Genomic DNA, 24,141 nt, shown 5'->3' with positions numbered 1-24,141 from the left:
ACTGGTGGCATTCAGGTCCCTGCTACCCCTTCCAGGTCCTGTCTACCTCACCTCTCCTCATTGATCTCATCTCTCTCCTGTTGAATTCCTTTTCTCCAAAATTACTCAGCTGATTGGAGACCCATGATTTTTGCTGCTGCCTCCCATGGGAGGACTCTTAGCTGCTTCTCTTTCCACCTCTCTTTGTTTAGAAGTTAAGTTCTTCTCTTCTTTGACGTCTTGATTCAGATTTCAGCTGTCAAGACAACCATCTCATTGTCCAAGACAGGTCGAACTTCTCTGCTGTATGTTCCTATTACATTCTGTTTCTGTTTTGTACACTTATAACATATCATGATTATTATGATGCACAGCGGGTAGGGCGTCTGCCTTGCACGCAGCCAACATGGCCGACCCGAGTTCGATTCCTCCGCCCCTCTCGGAGAGCCCGGCAAGCTACCGAGAGTATTCGATATGCCAGACACAGTAACAACAAAGTCTCCAATGGAGACGTTACTGGGCCCGCTCGAGCAAATTATATAACTAAATGTTTAGTGCTTCCAAGCTCCATAATGGAACAGGCTGTCTCTCTTTTTTCTAGCCATATCCCCTTCGCCTTACAACGTATTGACCATTGAATAAATATTTGCTGAATGGTTGATATTTAATTATATGTAACTTCATATGACTGTATATATATTTACATATTTTTATATTTCAAGTTACCACCTTCTCTTGTTTCAGGTATTGATGCTGGCCATTGCAGAAGACTGAAAAAATTTTAAAAGAAGACTTAGAAAAGTCTTTGGATTGTATTGAAACTCCACAGAAATGGCCAAGTATGGAGACCAGGAGACCAGGCCTGATGATGGGCAGAACGAATTCAGCGACATCATTAAGTCCAGATCGGGTAGGCAATAAGACATGAAAATGATTTTTATGCATAAATTAACTACCAGAGTTGTTTTGTTTTGCTTTGTTCTTGGGAGATAAGCTTTCAAGAAGCATAATTCTGACTGTTTTATGGTAAAAGGCAATGTAACATAGTTAAGACTCATAATTTCTCGGTCCACTTTGGTCTCATTTTATGTTGACTGGTTTTGCTCAGTGAAAACCTCTTACTGAAGGCTGTTCATTTCCAAGACTACCTCTTTAAGACAAGAATACAGCAGAGTGTGTTTTCCCTTGGAACTTGGGTTCCGAAGGTTAGAAGCGAGTGTACTTATGGAAGGAATGCAATGTTTCTGGCTGGAGGACTCTTCTGAAGTCTTGTGTCTGTTACTGTACAGCTTTACCCACCGCCCTGTTGGTAGCCATTTAATGTCCTATCTTTGCTTCTTGTTTTTGAAACTTCTTATGCACTTTCTCAAGGTGCAGGTTTGACCTAAGTAATCTAATCAAATAGACAAAGATGAATGATTCTCATGTAAGCGTTTTTTTAAGTTAAAAAATGTATTGAATCATTCTGAAATACAGTGTTACTAGGTTGTTCATGACTGAGTTTCGGTCCTACAAAGTTCTAATACCCATCCCTGCACCAGGGTCCTGCTCTCCTCCAATTCACATAAGCTTTTTATTTTTTTAATTTTTATTTATTTATTTTTTTGCTTTTTTGGGTCACACCCGGCATTGCACCGGGGTTTCTCCTGGCTCATGCACCCAGGAATTACTACTGGCAGTGCTCAGGGGACCATATGGGATGTTGGGCATCGAACCCGGTTGGCCGCGTGCAAGTCAAATGCCCCACCCGCTGTGCTATCGCTCCAGCCCCTATATAAGTGTTTTAAAAGATAACTTAGGGAGATCACTTGCTTTTTTGACTTACCCTGAGCAAATTACCTGGGGGAGTTAAAAATTGCAATACATCAAGTCCACTCAAGGCTAGTTGTGGGGCTGGAGAGATAGTACAGAGGATAAGGCACTTGCTTTGTATGCAGAACCACATGTGGTCCCCCGAGCACCTCCAAGAGTGACCCTCGAGCACAGAGCCAGGAGTAAGCCCTGAGCACAACCTAGTGTGGCCCAACTCCTCTACTCCCTCCTCCGCCCAAAGACTAGTTGAATAAAAATATATTTTAACAAAGGTTTTAGCTAGAAATATAGTATAGAGATTCAGGCACTGGCCTTGCATGCAGGCCCACCTAGCTTTAATACTTAGTACCATGTATTGTCCCTTCAGTGTAGCCAGGAGTAACCCCTGAGCACTGCTGGTTTACTTCCCCTGCAAAAGTTTGAAATGGCTGCATAGGCTTCATCAGAATGTTTTTTGAACTTGCAGGGCATTTCTGAGCTTTGAAAAGTACACAGCGCTCCACCCTGGGTGTGAACACTGTAGTTAAGTAGCATTGAGAGTGACATTGAATATAAAATTACATCCAGGGTTATTTTAAAAACAAAAAGGAACCCAGAATATATGTGTGTGTGTGTGTGTGTGTGTGTGTGTGTGTGTGTGCTATGAGAACTGTCTTTATATTATGTTAGGAAACTGTTTCTTATTATTTGAAACTACAGAAATATACACTGAAAGTAAGATCTCATTTAATACATAAATCAAATTCCTCCCCAATACTGGTGTTGGTTAATGGATAAGATTTTGGTTGGTTAATTAAGTAGATTTGGCAAACTACTGCTGTGAAGCTGGAAAGATCTATACATGGTGCAACTTATTATACATTTTAAAAGGATGTTTTGAGGATATTCATTCCTCCAAACTACTTTTTCTTTTCAATGTTTTAATAGAGTAAAGTACTACATAGATGCAAGCTATTTATGGTTTTGTAGGAGTATGGTATAAATAGACATAAATTTAATGCCAAAAACAAAGACATTACATCATAAACAAATGTCATCATGAACAAATAGGCATCATAAACAAATGTCAAAGCCAGACATAAACAAAGAGGGAAATGAGAGACCATTTAATATAGCCGTGCTTGCCATGTTTTGGAAATGTGAGGAGGTATATTCTTAGATAGTTTTGAGTGTATGTCCATTATAGTATGGTCTTTGATATTTATAACTATGTACGTTAGCCACATCTTTAAAAAATTATTGGGTATAGATGAGGAATACAAAGAACTTTTTAAGAATTCTTTACATAAAAAATTGTCTTGTAAGTGCAGTCAGAAGTAAGCCCTAATCACCGCAGGGTGTGGCCCCCAAATTAAGAAACAAACAAACCACAGCAATAACAAATATAATAACCGAATGCAAAATGCACCAATGTTTTTATATGCCAGGCATGTAGACTATCCAAACTCAAGAATTTGGAGGGGGAAAGAAGTATCTTCATACATGAAGAAATTAAGTGTATCAATATGCTTTTGAGGTTGCATTTTTATAATCCCAAACTCTGGCCCCACCCTCATATCCTATCTGTCCAGAAGGAAGCAGATTCAAATAAAAATTCTCCTGGAGAAAAAAAAAACTTAAGAAAATTAAAAAGGAAGGTCTAGAAAGATAATTTAGGGGTTAAAATGGTTTGCATGCAGCCAAGTCTGGTTCAATTCCTGGCACTATAGAGAGTCCCCCAAACATGGATGGCCGGGAATGACCTTTGAACACAGAGCCAGGAGTTGTCCGTTAGCACTGCCAAGTGTGCCTCTCTGAAAAATGAAACAAAATTTTAAAAGCAACAAATTTTGTGTGAATATATATTCAAGAATAATGATGATGGTGATGATTATGCATTATATGTAGATGATTTTCTTGACTTACTCTGGGCTAAAAATCCTCCTTCAACTTTTATTTATTTATTTTATTATTTTTTTAGATTTTTATTAGTGAAACATCATGAGGTACAGTTGTAGATTTACAAATTTTTGTGTTTGGATGGAGTACTATGCAGCTCTTAGAAAAGTCATGAAATTCATATATAAATGGTACTACACGGAAAGTATCATGCTAAGCGAAATGAGTCAGAAAGAAAGAGACAGACATAGAAAGATTGCATTCATCTGGGGAACATAATGTAACAAAATAGGAGACTACACCCAAGAATAGCCGAGGTAAGTACCAGGAGGATTACTCCATGGCTTTGAGGACAGCCGCACACGCTAGGGGAAAAGGCAGCTCAGATAGAGAAGGGAGCATCAAATAAAGGGTGTTGGGAGGATCCTCTCAGGATGGGAAATTCGTGATGAGAGTAGACTATAGACCAAACAAGATTGCCACTCATTGTCTCTTTTGCAAACCACAGCACTCAAAAGGAGAGAGATAACAAAAGGGAATGCCCTGCCACAGAGGTAGGGTGGGATGGGGGGATGGAGGGTGGGAGGGATACTGGGACTGGTGGTGGTGGAGAATGGGCACTGGTGGAGGTATGGGTATTTGATCCTTTTATAACTGAAACCCAAACACAAAAATTTGTTTTTTCTTTCTTAAATTTTTATTAGTGAAACACCATGAGGTACAGTTGTAGACTTACAAATTTTTGTGTTTGGGTTTCAGTTATACAATGATCGAACACCCATCCCTCCACCAGTGCCCATTCTCCACCACCACTGATCCCAGTATCCCTCCCACCCCCTCCTTCAACTTTTAAATTATGGTTTTAATTAAACCATAAAATGGTTAATTAACCATTTAAACATTATTACTGAATATTAATAGTGATAGTGAAAAAGAGTAAAATATGCGCTATTCAGAAAAAAAGACTGGGACGAAAAGGCCCATTCAGATCCAAGTTTATCTGCTGGTTTTTGCAACATAATCTACCCAAAAAAATGTGATTCATAGCTCAAGTATGCAGCAACTAGCTTTCGATATGTTTTGAAGTAGGTGCCATAAAAAAATGAAGTAACAGTCATAACCTTGGCATTATAACACTTTTAGTAATTTAATTTGAGGGTCTTCAAAAGTACAAGAGCTTAGTAATACATGCTTGTTGAAGAATTAAAAATATGTATGAATAAAAAGGGAAAACAATAAACTCAAAATGCCAAGATGACCACTATTAACATTTTGTCTACACCCTGACAATTTCAGGTTTTTTTTCACGTGGCTTCCAATTGCACATTTCTGAGCTTATGCACACAAACATTTGTAACATTTTTATGAACGCATAATCGTCTAGGGATATACTCCAATTGACTTAGCTCCACAGAGAGTCTGTATGATCTGTTCAGATGCCCAACACTAAAGAAATATAGTAAATTTAAACCACTATCTTCTAAAATTACTTGTCCACAGCATCCTTTAAAAATAAATAAAAAAGATTTTAAAATTTATTTTCATTAGATCTTGTGCTCCTTTCAAAATATTTGGAAAATAATGGCTTAACCATTTTTCAACATTGAATCTATATGGTGTTTCCAGTATTTTTTTTCTGTTGCAAAAATGCTGTTGTCAACTTCTTGCATAAGCATTTCTGTATATTCTCGAGGAGAGGAAAAAAAGCCTAAAAATAGAGTTACCAGGCCAGATGGAATATAGAAGGTAAAGATGTGACCATTTTCACCCAACTCTTCCTAAATGTTTGAATTGTTAGTCTTTTTAAAGTACAACTTTTTGGGGATTTGGGGGTAGGGGAGAACATTCATCCGTGCTCAGGGCTTACTTCCAGCTCTGCACTTAGGGATCACTCGTGACGGTCTTGGGGACCATATGGGGTGCTGGGTATGGAAACTGGGTTGACAATGTGCAATGCAAGTACCCGACCAGCTGGACTTATAGCTCCAGCCCAGGTTTGTAGATCTTACTCTCATTAACTATTAGTTTGCTTCATGCTGTACGAGGATTTTAACACTTTAGAAAGTTATTTTAAAGGTCTCAGCAGAAAACTAAAATTATCAGTTAGGTGATGAAATTATTTATGACTATGAAAGTCATGCATTTCTACCTGGCTTATACAATGACTTCAAATGACTGAACTTTAAGGAAAAAAACTTGGAAGAGTTTGACCTGTAATGGTTAAGGGCCTGGGATTAGCTAAAAGTAGCACATCCTTTCCCTTACTTAAGGACATGTAAATAGTTTGCCATCAATCTCTGCATCTTTGACAGATGGAATTAATGAGCTGCAGAAAGCTTAACAAGTTAGTAAATATTTTGAAAAAGTAGGCCAAGATTGAAAAAAAAATAAAAGTGTAAGATGTTGCTAATCTGGCCTTGTAAAAAGGATAAGTTTCTGTTTGTAACATTTTAAACAGGAAAGAACAAAATGGTTTGAGATCCATGTAATAGCCAAGAATATCCTCACAGTGATTTCATGCTGTCCTTAACTAACACACTTTAAAGCCAGGAAGGTGGAGGAAGCCCCCCTTTTTTTTTTTCTGTTCTCAGCGCTCATGAGGTTAAGTTCCAGCCCAGCGCCTTCTCCAGAGGCTAGACCTGAGGCCTGATCCAGAGAACAGGGACCTGTGTGGAAGTTATGACGATTCAGGGACAGGAATCAGACTCACAGAAGGGAAAGGGCATTGCTAAATGTTAGGTGAAACACATTGTCATATGATTCCAGGCGTTCTTTGAAAGAGGGAAGGAAGGAAGCCCGAGAGCCCTGGTTTCAGTTCACCTTTTCTTTCTTTTTGGGCCATACCTGGCAGTGCTCGGGGCTTACTCCTGACTCTGTGCTCAGGAATTACTTGTGGCAGAGGTCCGGGGATCCTATGGGGTGCCAGACAAGGAAACTGGGTTGGTTGGATGCGAGGCAGTCACCTCACCTGCTGTATTATCTTTCCAGCCCAATCATCATTTTACCATTTTTTTTTCTTTTTGGGTCACACCCGGCGATGCACAGGGGTTACTCCTGGCTTTGCACTCAGGAATCACTCCTGGTGGTGCTTGGGGGACCGTATGGGATGCTGGGAATCGAACCCGGGTCGGCTGTGTGCAAGGTAAACGCCCTACCCTTTGTGCTATTGCTCCAGTCCCTCATTTCACCTTTTCATTTCTACTCCTGGGGTCTCTATTAAAGAAAATGTCACGGCCCTATTATGGACCATACCTGAAAGGTGAAATATGCTTGCATACAGTAAGCCATGGAATCTAACACGTGGTTATGAGAATTCTTTTAGCTGCCTACATTTCCTGAACACAGACTTGTTAGAAAGAGTTTGCTAAGAATTTTAAACTCCGAATTGCGGTTTCACCTCTGACATGGAAGTAATCAGCCACCTGGTCTTCAAACACTTTCAAACACCAAGTTGCGTCTACTCCAGGATCCTTGCCCGCCTCTCTTCTGTCTTGGCGTGACAGTCCCTTCCTTGTGGTCTCTGTTGAGGTTAAAATTTCATCCTCTTCACTGGTTTCAGAAAAGTGTCACCCCAGAATGCCCTCAACTGCATCATTATATTTAAGTCCCCGTCTTTTCTTTCCTTGACCTCATGCTGCTCTTCTTGTTTGCTTGTTTTTCTATGGGAGCAGGGAGCCCGTGTGTCCGTCCTTGGCACCTGGTCCAGAGGCTACTTCACCTCCTAGGTGAACAGTGAGTGCTTATTTAATGGGAAAGGCTGCAGAATTAGAAAGTGCCAGAACTGGGATTATAACTCAGGTCATCTGCTCCCGAAGCATCTGATCTGACCTGTAATCGGCATGCCCAGGTTCCTAATTGGCCAGGCAGCTAATTCTGCAGCTTTTCTGTGAGGAATCTTCGTTGTATGCTGTTGCTTCTGAGTTTCCCCGGGAAATGACATTGATGAGGTCTTCGGGAATGACATTGATGAGGTCTTCAATTTCTACCTTCATAGTTGTGCAGTGAGGAATCAGCTTCTCCGGCCCCCTATCAAGAGTCACCGATGGTGACACTCCCCCCTCCCCCCCCCCCCAACCCTGCTGCTAGGCTGGCATTAGCCATCCCTGGCTCCAGCTTCTGTCGTTCTCTGTAGAGAGTAAAGAAAGGCAGCCATTTGGGTGGAAGGTAGAGGAATTGATCATCTGTTTCTGACATGAATTCCCTTGTTGCCTTTCCTGCAACTGCTGCTCAAGGCTTTTGACTGACTGGTCTAAAAAAGGGAGTGGATTTCAGAGGCGCTGCGATTTGGCACGGTTTAAGAACTGGTCTGATGCCCAGATGGGTATCTGTGTGACTGAAAAACTTGGTGGGGGAGGGGAGGGAAGAAAATCGGAGGCCAAAGACAAAAAATATAACAAATGATTTCACATGGAATTCGATACCTGGCCACATTCAGCGCAAACCTCCTCAGAGGTACCCCGGGATAAAGGAAACTTCCTGCATCAGGTTTGGTATTGTGCACAGTCTGAAGAAGATTCTTTGTCTGACTTCTGGAGACTTTTCTTCAGGGAAGACTGGTTAAATTGTACAGAGCGGGTCACCGGCCTGCTTGCTTCTTTGTCATTTTAAAGAAATATTCTCAGGAAATTTTCTTAAGCACTTAAGGGACTGTGGGAAGGAGTCCCCTCGCACCCCCTCACACCACACCCAAGCTTTCCTTGACTGGAATACCTGTGCTCTGAAGGCAGGTGTTTGAGCAGGTTTTGGTTTTTTTCCATGAGCCCTGGGGATTTGTGAGGAGGGACAGAAACCCTGAAGGAAATTCAACTCTGGCAGTAGAGAGCAGCCATTCTTGTAAGGCAGGTTAAAATATTCTCCCCGTTATTTCCTCATTATCCTGTAGAGTAGTGCAATCATTAGTTCATTCTCAACTAATATGATGCCCATAGTCTCTTAGTATGGCTGCGAAAACTTTGCCAGTCATCTGTTTGCCACGGAAAAGCAAGAACGGTTGCATGTGTTCTAGAGACTATATAGATAAATAGGAAAACCTGGTTTTTATTGAACCTTGTCCGAGCCCAGAGATAGACGCTGATATGATGGTTTTCTGGGAACATGCACTATCATTGAAGCCGTTGTAAATATTAGTTAAAATTTAATTGGGAAAGCATACTTGGGGACTTTAGACGTATTGGCTAGATATTTGCACTCAGCAGTGTTTGGAGGCTAAAAGTTTTCTGTATTCGTGTTATTTTGTATGCCTTAACTGCTTAATAATAATAATGATAATGACACTTCTATCTGAAATGTGAGTCTGTGAGTTTTTTAAATATGTTTTTACAGGAATCATGGCTTGTGCTCAGAGAGATCCAAGCTACAGCTTGTTACACCCCCCCGCTTTTTTTTTGGCATCTTCTGCTCCAGAACTTGCTCTTATAGATTCCAGTAGCTTTCTGCTTTCTGTAGTTTTTATATTTTATAGCCTTGGTCCTGGTGCCTTTGAGCTACTTATACCTGTGAAGCTTTTCTCTTCTATGCTTGTTCTCTAGCAGAGTTAGGGAAATTGTGTGCATGCGCCTGTGTGTGTGCACACACACATACACTCATTTGGCAACTATTACCCAGTCGCTCAGGGCTTACTCATGGCTCTGTACTCAGGGATCCTGCCTCAGGGTGCTCAGAGGACCAACCACAGGTGGTGTTGGGGTCTGAACTAGGTTGGCTTGTATGCAAGGCAAGCATCTTACCCCTTAGGCGATCTCTCTTGCTCCAAAAAATGCAGCTTCTTTAAAAATAAAAGTTTTCACCATAGCTGTTGAGTTCAAAATGTAAAAATAGGAGAATGAGATTTCATAAGTGAATATTTTCAAATGAGGTTTGTTGGGGTTGGTGGCAGCATGACTACTAATTACGAGTCCAGTTACATAGTTTTTATGTTTAATTATGTAACTACTTTTTAAAAAGGAGGAGAAACAATGCTGTTTCTGACGGAGCAGAGACACCTAACAAAAATGACTGTGTGTTTCCCAAGTTGTATATGTCTCTCAATGAAATAAATATATCTACTATGGCTTAACAAGTATTAAGGGGCCAGAGAGATAGTATACAGAGGGTTGGGCACTTGCCTTACAGTGACATATTTGGATTTGATCTCCAGCTCCACACAGAGCACAGAGTCATGAGTAAGCAGCCCTGAGCATAGCTGGCTGTGGCCCAAACAAACAAATGAACAAATGTTGTATCAAGATATTACATAGCTTTAATTTTAATATTTAGAAGATTTTAGTCCAGTGTTCTGAGCTGAATGTGAATTTTTGGTTCAGTGTTCTGATGAAGATTTACCTGTGGGGGTAGAGGGCAGTATGATTGAAGGGTTGATACTAATTGGATATATATATATATATATGTTTATATATTATTAAAGAAACCTGTGGACAGTTATATATATATATGTGTATATATATATATATATATATATATCACTGTAGCACTGTCCCATTGTTCATCGATTTGCTCGAGCGGGCACCACTAACATCTCCATTGTGAGACTTGTTACTGATTTGGCATGTTGAATATGCCACAGGAAGCTTGCCAAGCTTTTCCATGTGGGCCGGATCTTCTCGGTAGCTTGCCGGGCTCTCGGGTGGGGCAGAGCCGCCAATAATACAGATGGGAAAAAAAATGAACAGGGGTCAGAAAGATAGTGTAGTGGGTAGGGTGTTTGCCTTTTTTTGTGGCCAACCAGGGTTTGATCCCTGGCACCACATCTGGTTCCCCCCAGCACCACCATGCAGAGTCAGGAGTGTGCCCTGAGTACTGCTGGGTGTGGCCCCTAAATAAACAAGCACACAAAAGGAATTGGGGTTGAGGTGCTTGCCTTGCACGTGGCTGATCCCTGGCATTGCATCTGATCCTTGAACAGTGCCAGGAGCCCCGAGTGCAGGATCAGGAGGGAGCACTGAACTTCAACAGGCATATGCAAAAGAGTAAATACGGGGGCTAGAGCCATAGCACAGCGGGCAGGGCGCTTGCCGTGCACGCGGCTGACCCAGGCTTGATTCCCACATGGTCCCCGAGCACCTCTAGGAGTACTTCCTGAGCTCATGAGCCAGGAGTAATTTCTGTGCATCACAGGGTGAGACGCAAAAAAAAAAAAAAAAAAGTAAATACTTCGGGGGGAGGGGGGGCGAGGCACAGGAGAGCTATACCCAGCAATGTTCTAGGGCTCAGTGCTCATTCCTCCTTGTGCCAGGGGTATGTAATCCTGCGATATTTCAGAGTGAACTTGGGGCCCCCCACATTCTAACCATGCACACCAGCCTTGTGAGATCTTTCTCTGTTCTCTACCCTGAATGCTTCCTCAGTTGCTGCTGAGCTGTAATAAGAATCATTGCAGTTTGGGGCCGGAGAGATAGCACAGTGGGGAGGGCATTCGCCTTGTATGCGGCCGATCCAGGTTTGATCCCTCTAGTATCTCAGAGGGTCCCCTGAGCACCGCCAAGAGTGATTCATGGGTGCAGAGCCAGGAGTTACCCCTGAGCATTGCCGGGTGTGACCCCAAAAGCCAAAAAGCTAAAAATGTTGCAACCTGTCTATGGTGAAGAATGGGCCAAGTCTGAAGGACCTGAATCTGTCAACTCATGTAGTGAACCCCATGATATTAACACTCAGTACATGCGCAACAGCACCTGGGCCACCAGGATGCCCATGACAGTACCCAGCTGGTTGAGGGTGCTGAAGGCCCCCCCACTGGGCAATCGAATATATATATATATACATATATATATATAATTCATGTGTACATGTACCTCATTTGGTATGGGAATCCGAACTTGGACTGCAAGCCAGAGACACTTTTGGATGGCTGATTGATCAGTCATAAGCCTGATTCTAGGGATCCAGCAGGTGCAGAATTTTTGGTTTCTTTTGCTTTTTGGGTCACACCCAGTGATGCTCAGGAGTTACTCTTGGCTCTGCTCTCAGGAATTACTCCTGGTGGTGCTTGGTGGACCATATGGGATGCCAGGGATCGAACCTGGGTCGGCTGTGTGCCAGGCAAATGCCTTACCCTCTGTACTATCGCTCCAGCCTGAGCAGGTGGAAATTTTAATAAGCTCTTGGGTGCCATTGATTGATGGACTTCTTCCACTTCCGGATCTAAGGTGAAATGTTCTGTGATTATGAGGGGAGAGTTGTAGCCAAATGTTAAAGATAATTTCTGCTTAAGAACTATCTTTTCTAAAATGACCTTTTCATCGCTTTTGTGATTCAAAGAGGGAATGGACTTCTGGGTCTCGGAAAAGTTTTTCTTTTTCTTTGTGTCAGTGAATAGTTTGGATCATGTTGAGCAAAGGTAACACCATGAATCTGAGGCAGGAGAGAGATGAAACTGATAGGTGCAATTCTTACTGTGGCCCCACTGAACCTGAAGTCATGCTCAAGGAGTACCAGGGAACATCTGCAGTGACTTTCTTGATATTAAGGCTCAGAGTTTTTCATCTCTTCTGTTTGGAGCCGAGTATCAGATGCTCTTTCATGAGCTCTGACCAGTTCACCTTAAAAGTCATTATGGATATTTTCCAAGTAATTATATCTAAGACAGATGTGTCAGTAACTTACGGAGAGGAAAAATAATCCTACATCCATTCTCTATGTTGATTATTTCTTTTATTAAGTCATGGTACATTCATATGAATGGAGTGATTTTTTATTTTTCTAAATTTTTATTTATTTATTTATTTTTGCTTTTTTGGTCATACCTGGCGATGCACAGGGGTTACTCCTGGCTTATGCACTCAGGAATAACACCTGGCGGTGCTCAGGGAACCATATGGGATGCTGGGAATTGAATCCGGGTCGGCCGCATGCAAGGCGAATGCCTTACCCACTGTGCTATTGCTCCAGACCCATGGAGTGATTTTTTAAAAATAAATAGGAGTGATTTATGAGATGTGAAAATGTAAAGCACAAAAACCTAGTTTTTAAAAAAACTTTTTTGATATTTTTAGATACTTGAAGTTACAAATGACTGGGTTACAAATGAAGTTAAAAATGACTGGGTTTCAGGCATACAATGTTTTACCACCATGCCCTTTGCTGGTGTCCACTTTGCTGGTGTCCTCTTCCTTCCACAAATTCCCCCTCCCCCACCATTTGCCCCCCACAAGCAGAGAACAGTTAGTCCTTGTACACTGCAGTTTTACTTTACATTTATTTAAAATCATTTGGCTATTTCTTTGAAAATGAATGGGTTTTAACATGTAAATAGTAATTTTTATGTCAAAGCTGAATTCGGAGTGAAGTGAGTTGACATACCAACCACTCTAGGAAGTTTCACAGGGATCTATTAATACCCCCCCCCCCCCCCATAGGTTTGGGGATCTCCTTGGATTCATTTGGCTAATTCAAGCTGAGCACCAAGCCTCCTCTCTCTCTCTCTCGAAGCCTTAGTGTTATTTGCAGTGATGTCTTTGAGCTCTAATCTTTGGCGGCTTTGGAGTTCTGTGAAGAGATCTTCATTTCTTCATTGACTAAACCACCTTCAGGATGGGTTAAGTGATGTCATTGCTTCTCTACATGTCATTGTGTGGAATTGAAGATCATGCCTCAGCATTTGATGGGAACCTGAGGTAGGTTTGAAGATTCGAGGCTTAAAAAGGGAGCAGCTGTAAGGCCTGAGAGGGTGGTAATTTCTGCTTGAACAGATTTTTAATGCAGAGGTTGGCCATGTGACAGTATGGGGTAGGTTTTAACGAACCGCTCAGGAGGAAGCCTTTTCAGATTTATTTGAAACAAATAGACCACAAAATAATACCAGAAAAATCTGCCCCACGGCAGATTCAGAAATTTAAAGCCAAAAATCGGGTTCTGAGTGGTGAATCATCTGTTTTTCAGAGAATTGTTATATCATCAGTCTTAAAGTGGTATTATAACTTTAGCTTGATAAATGCTAGTATGAATTCAGAGCTGGAGAAAGGAAGTGGAATCTTATTTGGTGTTAAATGCTCCTGGCCTTCACCAAAAGCTACCTTTTGGGGGAATGCATCTATACAATTTCATATGTGTCTGAATTCCTCTTACTCTCATTACGGTGTTAAGAAAAGGTCAGGGTGCAGAATGTATTTTGTCTTTTATTTTGTATATGGTAGCTGTGATTTGCCATTTTTTCGCTTTTTTTTTTTGCTTTTAGGGTCACACCCGGCATTGCACAGGGGTTACTTCTGGCTCATGCACTCAGGAATTACTCCTGGCAGTGCTTGGGAGACCTTATGGGATGCTGGGTCGGCCATGTGCAAGGCAAACGCCCTACCTGCTGTGCTATCGCTCCAGCCCCTGTGATCTGTTCTAGAACACATAGCTTAGCCTTCCCTAACCAGTAGGCCGAATCTCATCTTTGTACAACTTGGGTAGGAAACCCAGAGTTGACTTGAATTATTTTAACCTCCACGTGCTCTTTCAAGAGCAGTGGCCTGCTGTAGGTGAAAGGCGGAGTGGCATTTGGAGAATGTGGGCATATTCTTGCTTTCTGTCTGTCTGGGGCTGCCTTGCTGAGCACTGGGGATTTTGTTCTGAAGGGAAGAGCATCTGCATGGAGCTTTAAAGGAAAGCTTTAGGGGAGTCTGGTATGTTTACCTTTCCTGCAGTGCTGTCCACCCCACCCCCAGTTGCTTGCAAATGAGGCGAATGGTCCTCCTCTTCCCCTCTCCCCCCCCCCCCCCCCCCGACTGACTTTCTCTGTCCTTTTCTTGCTCAGTGGAAATATGATTTGCTTTGTTTTCTGTGCTGGATTGTGTGTGTGTGTGTGTGTGTGTGTGTGTGTGTGTGTGTGCACGCGTGTGTGTCTAATTGTCTCTGTGTCTCCCCCCTGTCACTCCCCAACTCCATCCCATCCCCAGTTTGGAAACCCCACTTCAAATCTCAGCATTTATTTCTGCATAAACAAAACATTCTTCTCTCTGACCACCCAGTTAGGCAGCCTCTCCCTCTTATTCAATCCTTATTTCTATTTTTGGCCTTTCTTTTTGTGTCTGCTTGTATGCCTCCATCATTTGATTGTCTTCTTCTTCTTCTTCTTCTTCTTCTTATTATTATTATTATTATTACCACTCCCAATTATGCTAAGGCCCAGAGGTGATCTTAAGTGCTCATCTGGCTTGGCGATGGTCAAGGACCACCTGCACTTTGTGACAGGAGACACGATGGCAGGGAGAAGACTGCTTGCAGGGATCCAACTCAGGGCCTTTCATGTGCTAGACATGGGCGCTAACACTGAAGCAGTCTCCCTGGCTTCCTGATTTGATTTGCTACACTGTGTACCTCAGTGGTTTCAAATGATTGTGGTTCAGTCAGTGTGGTCCGGTGATGGACACATTGCTGAGCAAGACACACTCTGTTCTTGCAGTGGTCTCAGGCTAGAAATGACAGGTGTGGGGATATGGAAGGAAGAGGGACCCGCTCTGGACTTGGAAATGAAGAGTGAGCAGGAGAGAACCTTAAGAGGGGATATTTGAGGCGGGTGTGTCTTGCAGGATGCGTAAGAGGCAGCCAAATGGACACCAGAGGAAGCACATTCTGGTACGGGGACAAAAACAAACACTGGCAGTTTGTAGCTGGTCGTTGTGTCTGGAGCTGGTCATTGAGTGGTTGGCATATTGTGGGTAATGGGAGAGGTTGGGGTCTCATTTACAAAGCTCTTTTGGAGCAGACTAATGGGTTGATCTTTTTTTCCTGTAGGCAACCACTACCGGATTTTAAGTGGGTTAATGACTGGCTCAGAACTGCCACTCAGAAAGATAACATGGTCCTCAGTCTAAAAGATAAATTTAGAAGGGAGCAGAATTGGAGGGAGGTAGAGAACAAGTTGGAATTACAAAAATAATTGAGGTTAGAGATTATGGGACTTGGACCGAAGTGGTACGGGGTGGAGATAGAGAAGGGGAATTTAACCCCCTCACATGCCATAATATTTTGAACCAGTGATAAATCAGTGAAAACAGAAAAGCAGTTTTACTAAAAAAAAAAAGCCTTGAAAGATGAAAGATGGTTAGCAGGCATGCGTAAAGCTGTACTGTAATTTTTACTATCATGGTACTTGCTCTATATTTCTGAATTGAATCTGTAGTTTTTCGAATACTGTTTTAGTGCAAATTTGCAGCACGTGGGTCAAATAGCCTTCTCTAGGACCACCCCACCCCTATTAATTATATTTATTTTTAGCAAGAAAATGAGTTGGAGTGATAGCACAGTGGGTAGGGCATTTGCCTTGCATGAGGCTGACCCGGGTTCGATTCCTCTGCCCCTCTTGGAGAGCCTGGCAAGCTACCGAGAGTATCCCGCCCGCATGGCAGAGCTTGGCAAGCTCCCTGTGGCGTATTCAATATGCCAAAAACAGTAACAACGAGTCTTACAATGGAGATGTTACTGGTGCTCGTTCGAGCAAATCGATGAACAACGGGAGGACAGTGCTACAGTGCTACAGCATGAAAATGAAGTGACGTGGATGGGAGGGGTCCATGGGCCATTGGTGGAGGGATGTGGATAGTGTGGAGGAGGGTGGGGGATGGAATGCTGTACCCATCTCTAACAGGATGATAATGTCACTTCTGCCATTAACAGTATTGTAAATGGTGGTGCCTCAGTAACAATGGGGGGATAAAGAGAATATAAGCTTCAGTTCTCTTTGTTTTTTATTTTTAGTGAAGGAAAATAGTCTTTAGTGAATGAAACTTAGAAAGACGTGAGGGGTGAGAAGGAAAGAAATAGAACATGAACTTGAAAGAGCAAGCAAAGAGAGAAAAATACATTTTCAAGTAAGCCTCGTCCTCTTGATATTTCAACACAGTTGTCGCCATAATTAATTTTTTAAGGCTCAATTCATTTCTTAATTTATTCATTTATTTATGCCCTTAAGTTAGGCTGACTACTATTAGCTCTTGGTCAGTTTATTGAGATAACTAAGTTATATCAGGTTCCTGCAGCATTTGAGCAAATACAGCTCTATCTTGAACAAAAGGTCATGTTTCAGACAAGTTACACTAATTAAAATGATAAAGGTTCATGTTTATTCAGTCAGTATAAACGTTCTTTGAACACGTAGCAAGGAAAGGTAAATTAATTTCATTAAAAAAATAGACACAGAAAAAGAAAATCTATGTGTAATAAGGGCCCAGAAAACTATTTCTGAGGAACTTTATTAAGGAATAAATTGTTTCAGTGAGATTCTGTGATGATAATGTCATTTTATATTACTTATGTCAACTTCAACAGATAAGGTATAGTCATTGCAAATTAAATATAAATTAAGTGCAGATGCTGAGAAATGTCTTTCGCTTAGGGGATATGTGGTAGAAAGGTCATTGGAGTTTAGTCAGAGATAAGGGGCTCAGAAATCATTACTCGGGTAACAGATGCTGTTCTTAATGTGATGCTGGGCAGGTTTTTAGAAGTAGAAGAAAGGAGTGGCTGTTATCACATTGGCTTCTTCTGAGTCCCACCGTGTATTCCTTTATTTAGAAGGCTAGCTTCAAATTCAGGACGTGAAGTCAGTATTTCAGAAAAGTGACTCTCTTGGAGTCTGGGCAGCACAAAAGCTCTCATTCAGAAACTGCATTGTTGGATTGTGTGCTGGTGGTGCCCAAGTTTTTTATTTGGCTGGTTTAATTGACTCTCTTGATAATTAATTCAGCTTTCTTTCCTATTTTTTTCCATCGGGTGGGGGGATTGAGGAGAGGTGTGCATATCTGGCAATGCTCAGGGCTTACTCCTGGCTCTGTCCTCAGGGATCACTCCTTCAGTCCTGGCAGTGCTCGGGGGACCCTGTGGGTACTGGGGATTAAACTGGGTCAGATGCATGTGAGGCAAGTCCCTTCCCTGTTGTATTATCACACCAGCACCTCAGCTCTCTCTCTCTCTCTCTCTCTCTCTCTCTCTTTGATTTTTATTAGTGAAACACCATGAAGTACAGTTGTAGACTTACAAATTTCTGTGCTTGGGTTTCAGTTATACAATAGTCAAGTACCCATCCCTCCACCAGTGCCCATTCTCCTCCACCACCAATGATCCCAGTATCCCTCCCCCCCGCCAATCCCATCCTGCCTCTGTGGCAGGCATTCTCTTTTGTTCTCTCTCTTCTTTTGGGTGCTGAGGTTTGCAAAAGAGGCACTGAGTGGTAATCGTGTTCAGTCTATAGTCTACTTTCAGCATGTATTTCCCATCCTGGGAGGATCTTCCCAACACCCTGTACTTGATGTTCCCGTCTCTATCTGAGCTGCCTTTTCCCCTAGCATATGCGACTGACCTTCAAGCCATGGGGTGAACCTCCCGGTACAAAGATGACATGCCACTGGCCAAGCAAGTGAAAACAGGGATAGACAAATGGGACTATCTTAAACTAAGAAGCTTCTGCACCTCAAAAGAAACAGTGACCAAAATACAAAGACAGTCTACAGAATGGGAAAGCATATTCGCCCAATCCCCATCCCATGGAGGGTTGATATTAAGGATATACCAAGCACTGCGTGAACTCCACAAGGAGAAAACATCCAACCCCATCAAAAAATGGAGCGATGAAATGAACAGAAACTTTCTCAAAGAATAAATCCGAATGGCAAAAAGTCACATGAAAAAATGCTCTCCATCACTAATCATCAGGGAGATGCAGATCAAAACAACAATGAAATACCATCTCACACCACAGAGACTGGCCCACATACAAAAGAACAAAAGCAACTGGTGTTGGCACGGATGTGGCAAGAAAGGGAGCCTCGGCTCTCTTTAAGCTTTAGCTTTATCTGATGTGATGGTGGTTCATGCCAGAGCTCTGTTGCCTACATCTCTGTCCAGTTCTGGCACTCTGTCTGACCTCTCAGCTTGTCTGCCAGCCTGCTTCATCGATCATCCATAGGATCTGTGTATCAGTTAATCTCTCATCTATCTGATTGATCATTTTACCTAGCTATCAGGTATCGAGCATGTATCTGGTCTATCACCTGTCTGTCAGTTATTTGATCAGTCTGTCTGTTTCTTTGCTTCATAGGTGCTTGGACGACAGTGTGAGTGATTGAGTCGCAGTTGTCCAGAGTTTTTCACCCCAAGGGCCATTGCACAGGGCTATCAGGAAACAGGCTGAAAGGTCACTTCTGCTGCTGTGCTTTCTGAGCTCAGGGCATGGGTACATCATGTCTTGTGGCCTTCTGAAGGGTCCCTTGGAATAAGTTTCCAAACTGAGAGTTGCAAAGGGAATACAAGTTAGTGCAAATGTTGTGAGGATGGGGGTGACCCCTCCCCCGCAAACCCCAACTTAGTGGGAGGGAATCATGGTGCATCACCAATTGGAGGTGAGAACTGGGAATCTGAGAGTAAAGTACAATGGTTGGATGGAAACTATGCTGAGAACACTTAGCGAGTAGGGTTGTGACTCGTGTTTGGATTGCATTCTAAGGGAAACACAGAAAAGATGGACTTCTTAAACAAATGGTGGGGGGATGGTTCAGCCACACCTGACTATGCTCAAGGCCTAATCCTGGCTCTGTGACCAGGGATCACTCCTGGCAATGTTCAGGATTTAGTTCTGGCTCTGTGCTCAGGGATCACTCCTGAGCTCAGGGGAGTGGTGCTCAGGGGACCATATGTGGTGACAGGGATCAAACTGGGGTTGGCATCATGCAAGGCAAGCACCAGAACCCCTGTATTATCTCTCTGACCCCTTTTAAATTTTTTTTTTTTTTGCTTTTTGGGTCACACTTGGCGATGCTCAGGGATTATTCCTGGCTCATGCACTCAGGAATTACTCCTGGTGGTGCTCGGGGGACCATATGGGATGCTGGGAATCGAACCTGGCTCGGCCATTTTGGCTGCGTGCTACCTAATAACGCCCTACCCGCTGTGCTATCGCTCCAGCCCCCCCTCTTTAAATTTTTAGAATTTCTTCATTTATTACTTTCTGTATCACAGAGTTGTTCAATGTAAATTTACATTTTGGAAATACATCCAACGTGTCTGTGCTTTCATTAGAAATATATCAGTGATTTGGTATTTTCATATTTTAAAGAACTAATTCATATTTTAAAGAGCTAATCATATCCTCACATGTAAATCTTAAAAACAATTTTGAGTATGAACAAAAAGCTGTGAATGTATTGAATACACCTTATATAAGGTCCAGGTTTCTATGAGAAATGCTATGTAAAATGTATGTACTCAGAAATATATACTACAAAACAAAAGTATTTATTAAAATTACAAAACCTGAATTAAGGTTTATAGATTTCTTCAGAGATAATGAGACAGTTAGGTTTTGAATTGTGTCCAAAATTCTTCTATAAAAATAAAAACAACACCCGAGAAAAACATGTAGTAATTCTGATTTTGTAAAACTGGGGATCTTTTTATTAAGATTTTGGGATGGGGAATACTGGAATGGTTAGGGCACTGGGTTGGACACTTGCCTTGCACATAGCGGACCCAAGTTCAATCCCAGGCATCACATCTGATCCTTTCTGATCCATATGAACTGTAAAACTTAGTTCTAGTACCTTGGAAATAGAATTGGAAAAAGAGATTGTGAGCCCTTGAGAAAAATCTGTAGAGAGGGGAAAAAAGGACTGGATAGAAGGAAAAGACAAGGGTGATTTAGCTTCAGCGGGGGGCATCTCATTCCAAAGCCCTTCGATCTTGGTAACAAGACAATGACGTTCAGTTTTGGGAGCCGGGTGGTGGCCCTGCCTTTAGGCTGACCCAGGAAGGAGTTTCGGGGACCCTGTGTGGCTGTGCACTTCAGCCAGGGACTATTCCTGTAGCCCCGTGCCGCTCTGAGCCCTCAGCTGCTCACAGCCTCTGTCTTGCTGGTCAGGATTGTGTGGTGACCGCCACCACCCACGGCGTGTTGGGAGCATTTTATATTTTTTCAAATCCCAGCCTTCCAGAAAAGAACCTGCCAATTTCTAGGAAAAGGTTTTTTCCCCAAGGACTCTCCTTCGACACTCTCATACACACGTAACTGCCACCTAAAATAGGAATTCTGGTATTAGGTCACTTCCCACTTCCTGTCGGTGTTTCTCTAGCAACCCAGGGTGCCTTCCTTTGCTTCTGAAGGATCTGAAGCCAAGTGCTGATCCACAGTGACCCAGGCAGGAAGATGGACCATGAGTGGTTTGCTCAGGACAGGGGAGTAGACGGGGAAACGGGTTGGTGGTGACTGCAGAAGGGGAAGCTGTGTGGCTGGTTTGACTAAGGCCCAGGGGTTGGCAAAGAGGAGAGGGGAGAGCCGTGAGGAGATGGAGCTGGGGGAGATTGTGCTGGAGATGGAATCGCTCTACTTTTTGCTAAAAAAAAAAAAAAGGGCTTCTCTTTACCTGCCCATTCCCGTGGTTATGAGCTGAGATTGAGTCCCACACTTGGGTTGTGCTCGGGTGCGTTGTAGTTGCTGTGGTCTGTGGGGGTGGGCGGGCGCATGGATCACACACTCTGAGTGCATGGCTCCTACACACTGGAGATTGCAGACTGCGGTGAACCAGACAGCAGTTTTGCCTGGCTTGTACTTGACCTTGGAGGATGTGTGGGGGATTGAATCCGGGGGGTGGCCAGCTGGGGGCCTGACTCCTGGCCTGTAACTGTGACTCCGGATTCTGCTTTCTGGTGCCAATTGCTGAACAGGTGGGACGTTATTTATCATTAAGATTTTGGGACAGGGGCCCTGGAATGGGTAGGGCTATGAGTTGGGCGATTGCCTTGCATGCAGTGGACCCAGGTTCAATCCTCTGCATCCCAGATGATCCCCCGAGGACCACGAGGAGTCGTTCCTGAGTACGGAACCAGGAGAAACCCCTGAGCATCGCAGGTGTGGAGCATTATATGACTGAAACCGAATCATGAACAACTTTGTAACTGTGTATTTCACTAAGATTCAAAAAAAAAAAGACAAAAGAAAGATCATCTTAAGCTGTAGCACTGTAGCACTGTAGCACTGTAGCACTGTCCTCCCGTTGTTCATCGATTTGCTGGAGCGGGCACCAGTAACGTCTCCATTGTGAGACTTGTTACTGTTTTTGGCATATTGAATATGGCACGGGGAGCTTCCCAGGCTCTGCCGTGCGGGTGGGATACTCTCGGTAGCTTGACGGGCTCTCTGAGAGGAGTGGAGGAATTGAACCCCGGTTGACCTTGTGCAAGGCAAACGCCCTACCCACTGTGCTATCACTCCAGCCCATCTTAAGGTATAAAAATATAAAAAGATTTTGGGAGGTAGTGGGCTAAGATCTCTCTCTCTCTCTCTCTCTCTCTCTCTCTCTCTCTCTCTCTCTCTCTCTCTCTCCCCCTTCCTTTTTCTCATTTTACCTTTGAAAGTAGAAACTGGACTTTGACCATTTTCCTCACTCATCTCTCTGTACAGCTTCTTTAAAATACATTCTCAAATTTACAAAATTTCCTCAAGAACTGTTTTACTTCCTTTCATATTTTCTGAGATTTTTGACTGAGCAGCTGGAGAAAGCGGCTTGGAAAAATGTTAGAGTACGGTGGTAGATGAAAAATTCAAAAGACGGTCTTTAAAAAATCATTTATTTTAATGTACACAAACCACAACTGTTGGTACAGTTCTGGAATTAAAATTGATTAGATAACAAAGCTCCAATATTAAAATCAATAAGTACATAATAATCAAATCTTATGTGAAAATTGTATCTTTTTTTGGGAAAACAGTCTATATTTTTAGAAGGGTTTACAAAATTCAATCACATTAAATTTAATTAATCAAAATTTAATTTAATTAATACATACAAATCTGTTCATGGTTGGATTTCAGTCACACAGTGTTCCAACATCCATCCCTCCACCAGTGTCATTTCCCACCACCAATGTTCCCAGTTTTCCCTCCCATCACCCACCTTCTACCCCTAGTCTGCCTCTATGGCAGACACTTTTCTTCTTTCTCTCTCGCTCTCTCTCTCTCTTTCTCTCTCTCTCTCTCTCTCTCTTTCTCTCTCTCCTTTTGGGCTTTATGGTTTGCATTACAGGTACTATGAAGTTATCATATTTGTTCCTTTCCATACTTATAGCATGCAGTTCTTATCCAGAGAAAAATTGTTATTTCTGATCACCGGGTTATTAAGTCCTTGTCTAAGAATTTACTAAGCAGTTTGTTGCTAGTTGAGCCATCTGTGTTACTGTGCTTTTTGTTGGTTGAGTTTAGTTGGCTTCGATGTTACTTTCCCATCTAATTTTGTGTGCTCCCACTTGGAATTTCAGTCCTGAGGAATCAAGAGGTGTCCAGAGACTTCGGATTGAAGGTCTGGGCCAATGAGTTGACATGGTGGTGACTGTGGGAGAAAAAAACAGAGTTTGGCGAGAGCGATACAGGAGGTACAAGAGGTAGGGCATTTATCTTGCACGTGGCCAACCTAGGTTCGATCCCTGGCATCCCATCTGTTCCCCTGAGCACTGCCAGGAGTAACCCCTGAGCATAGTCGGGTGTGAACGCCCCCCAAACCTTCCAAATTTTATGAATTTTAGCCGCTTGGCTTGCATTTCCTCAGAGGTTTAGTCAGAATTAGTAGAGCAGGGCTGATGGGTGAGTCTTAACAGCATGAGACAGCTGTTAAGACAGTCTTGATTTCCATATTTCCTGCAGCTATTGTTTGTATTGTATATATCCCTGCACATTTTCTAGAAAGAATGAAAAGAAGTGTCTACAGTTTTCAATATATCGTTATTAATATTTTTCCTTTGGGTGCGCCATACCTGACTGTGCTCAAGGTTTTCTCCTGGCTCTGTGCTCTGTGCCTCTGGGTGAGGCTTGGAGGAATATATGGGCTGCTGGGAATCGAACTTGGTGACCCACATGCAAGGCAAACTCCCTACCTGCTGGACTCTATCTCCCACCCTGCATTATATTCTCAAAGGAGGCCTAAAATGCAGCAGACAGTGATACCTTATTAATAAGGTTGTTCCTCTCATGGCATTCCTGCCTTTCCAGATGGAAATCTGGTTGGCAGCAGCTACCTTCGCGTGCATAAGGGGCCCCACCCCTCAGCTCAAGCTCCTGTTTGGGGCCTTGTTGGGCGTCTGTTGGCACAGAACCCTTCAGACCAGGGGCCTGATTGCTCGAGTTAGGGTGAGCAAAGTTTGAAGGGCAAAATTTCTGATAATGTTTGACCCAGTTTTGCATATAATGAATTTTTATTTGTTGATGAATCTTTCCCTTTTGTTGCTAAAAGTGGCAAATAATCAGACATAAATTACTAATTAACAGTCTGGTTCAGACCTTTTTTTAATAAACTAATGGATCGCGTGCTTCATCAAGTTCATGTGGGGTGCGTCTCGCAAGGCTGGTTTCTAGCACCAGAGGCGATTTCATCATTAAAATATGGGTGTGGCGTTTTTATAGTCAGTTTTTCCCTTGAAAAGTGTTCTAAAATCTCTTCACTCTTACTGAATTTTACATTCGTAGGGTTTACTTATTTCTTTTGTATGTTAGTTCCACTTTTGAGCTTGCTGCTT

At 42.7% G+C, this 24,141-nt stretch overlaps 1 protein-coding gene across 1 annotated transcript in view; it reads left to right on the top strand.

Moving 5' to 3' along the window:
* Positions 1 to 758: 758 nt before the first annotated feature.
* UTRN (utrophin) overlaps positions 759 to 24,141 on the top strand; it is a 610,322-nt gene continuing 586,939 nt past the window's right edge. Inside the window, exon 1 of the mRNA XM_056126431.1 lies at positions 759 to 889. Within this exon, the coding sequence (XP_055982406.1) occupies positions 811 to 889 (79 nt within the window). The 5' untranslated portion in view covers positions 759 to 810. The remainder of the gene's footprint in view (positions 890 to 24,141) is intronic.

The sequence above is a fragment of the Sorex fumeus genome, unplaced genomic scaffold, assembly GCF_029834395.1.
Source record: "Sorex fumeus unplaced genomic scaffold, SorFum_2.1 ptg000061l, whole genome shotgun sequence".
Lineage (NCBI taxonomy): Eukaryota > Metazoa > Chordata > Mammalia > Eulipotyphla > Soricidae > Sorex > Sorex fumeus.
This window is presented reverse-complemented; position numbering and strand designations above follow the sequence as displayed.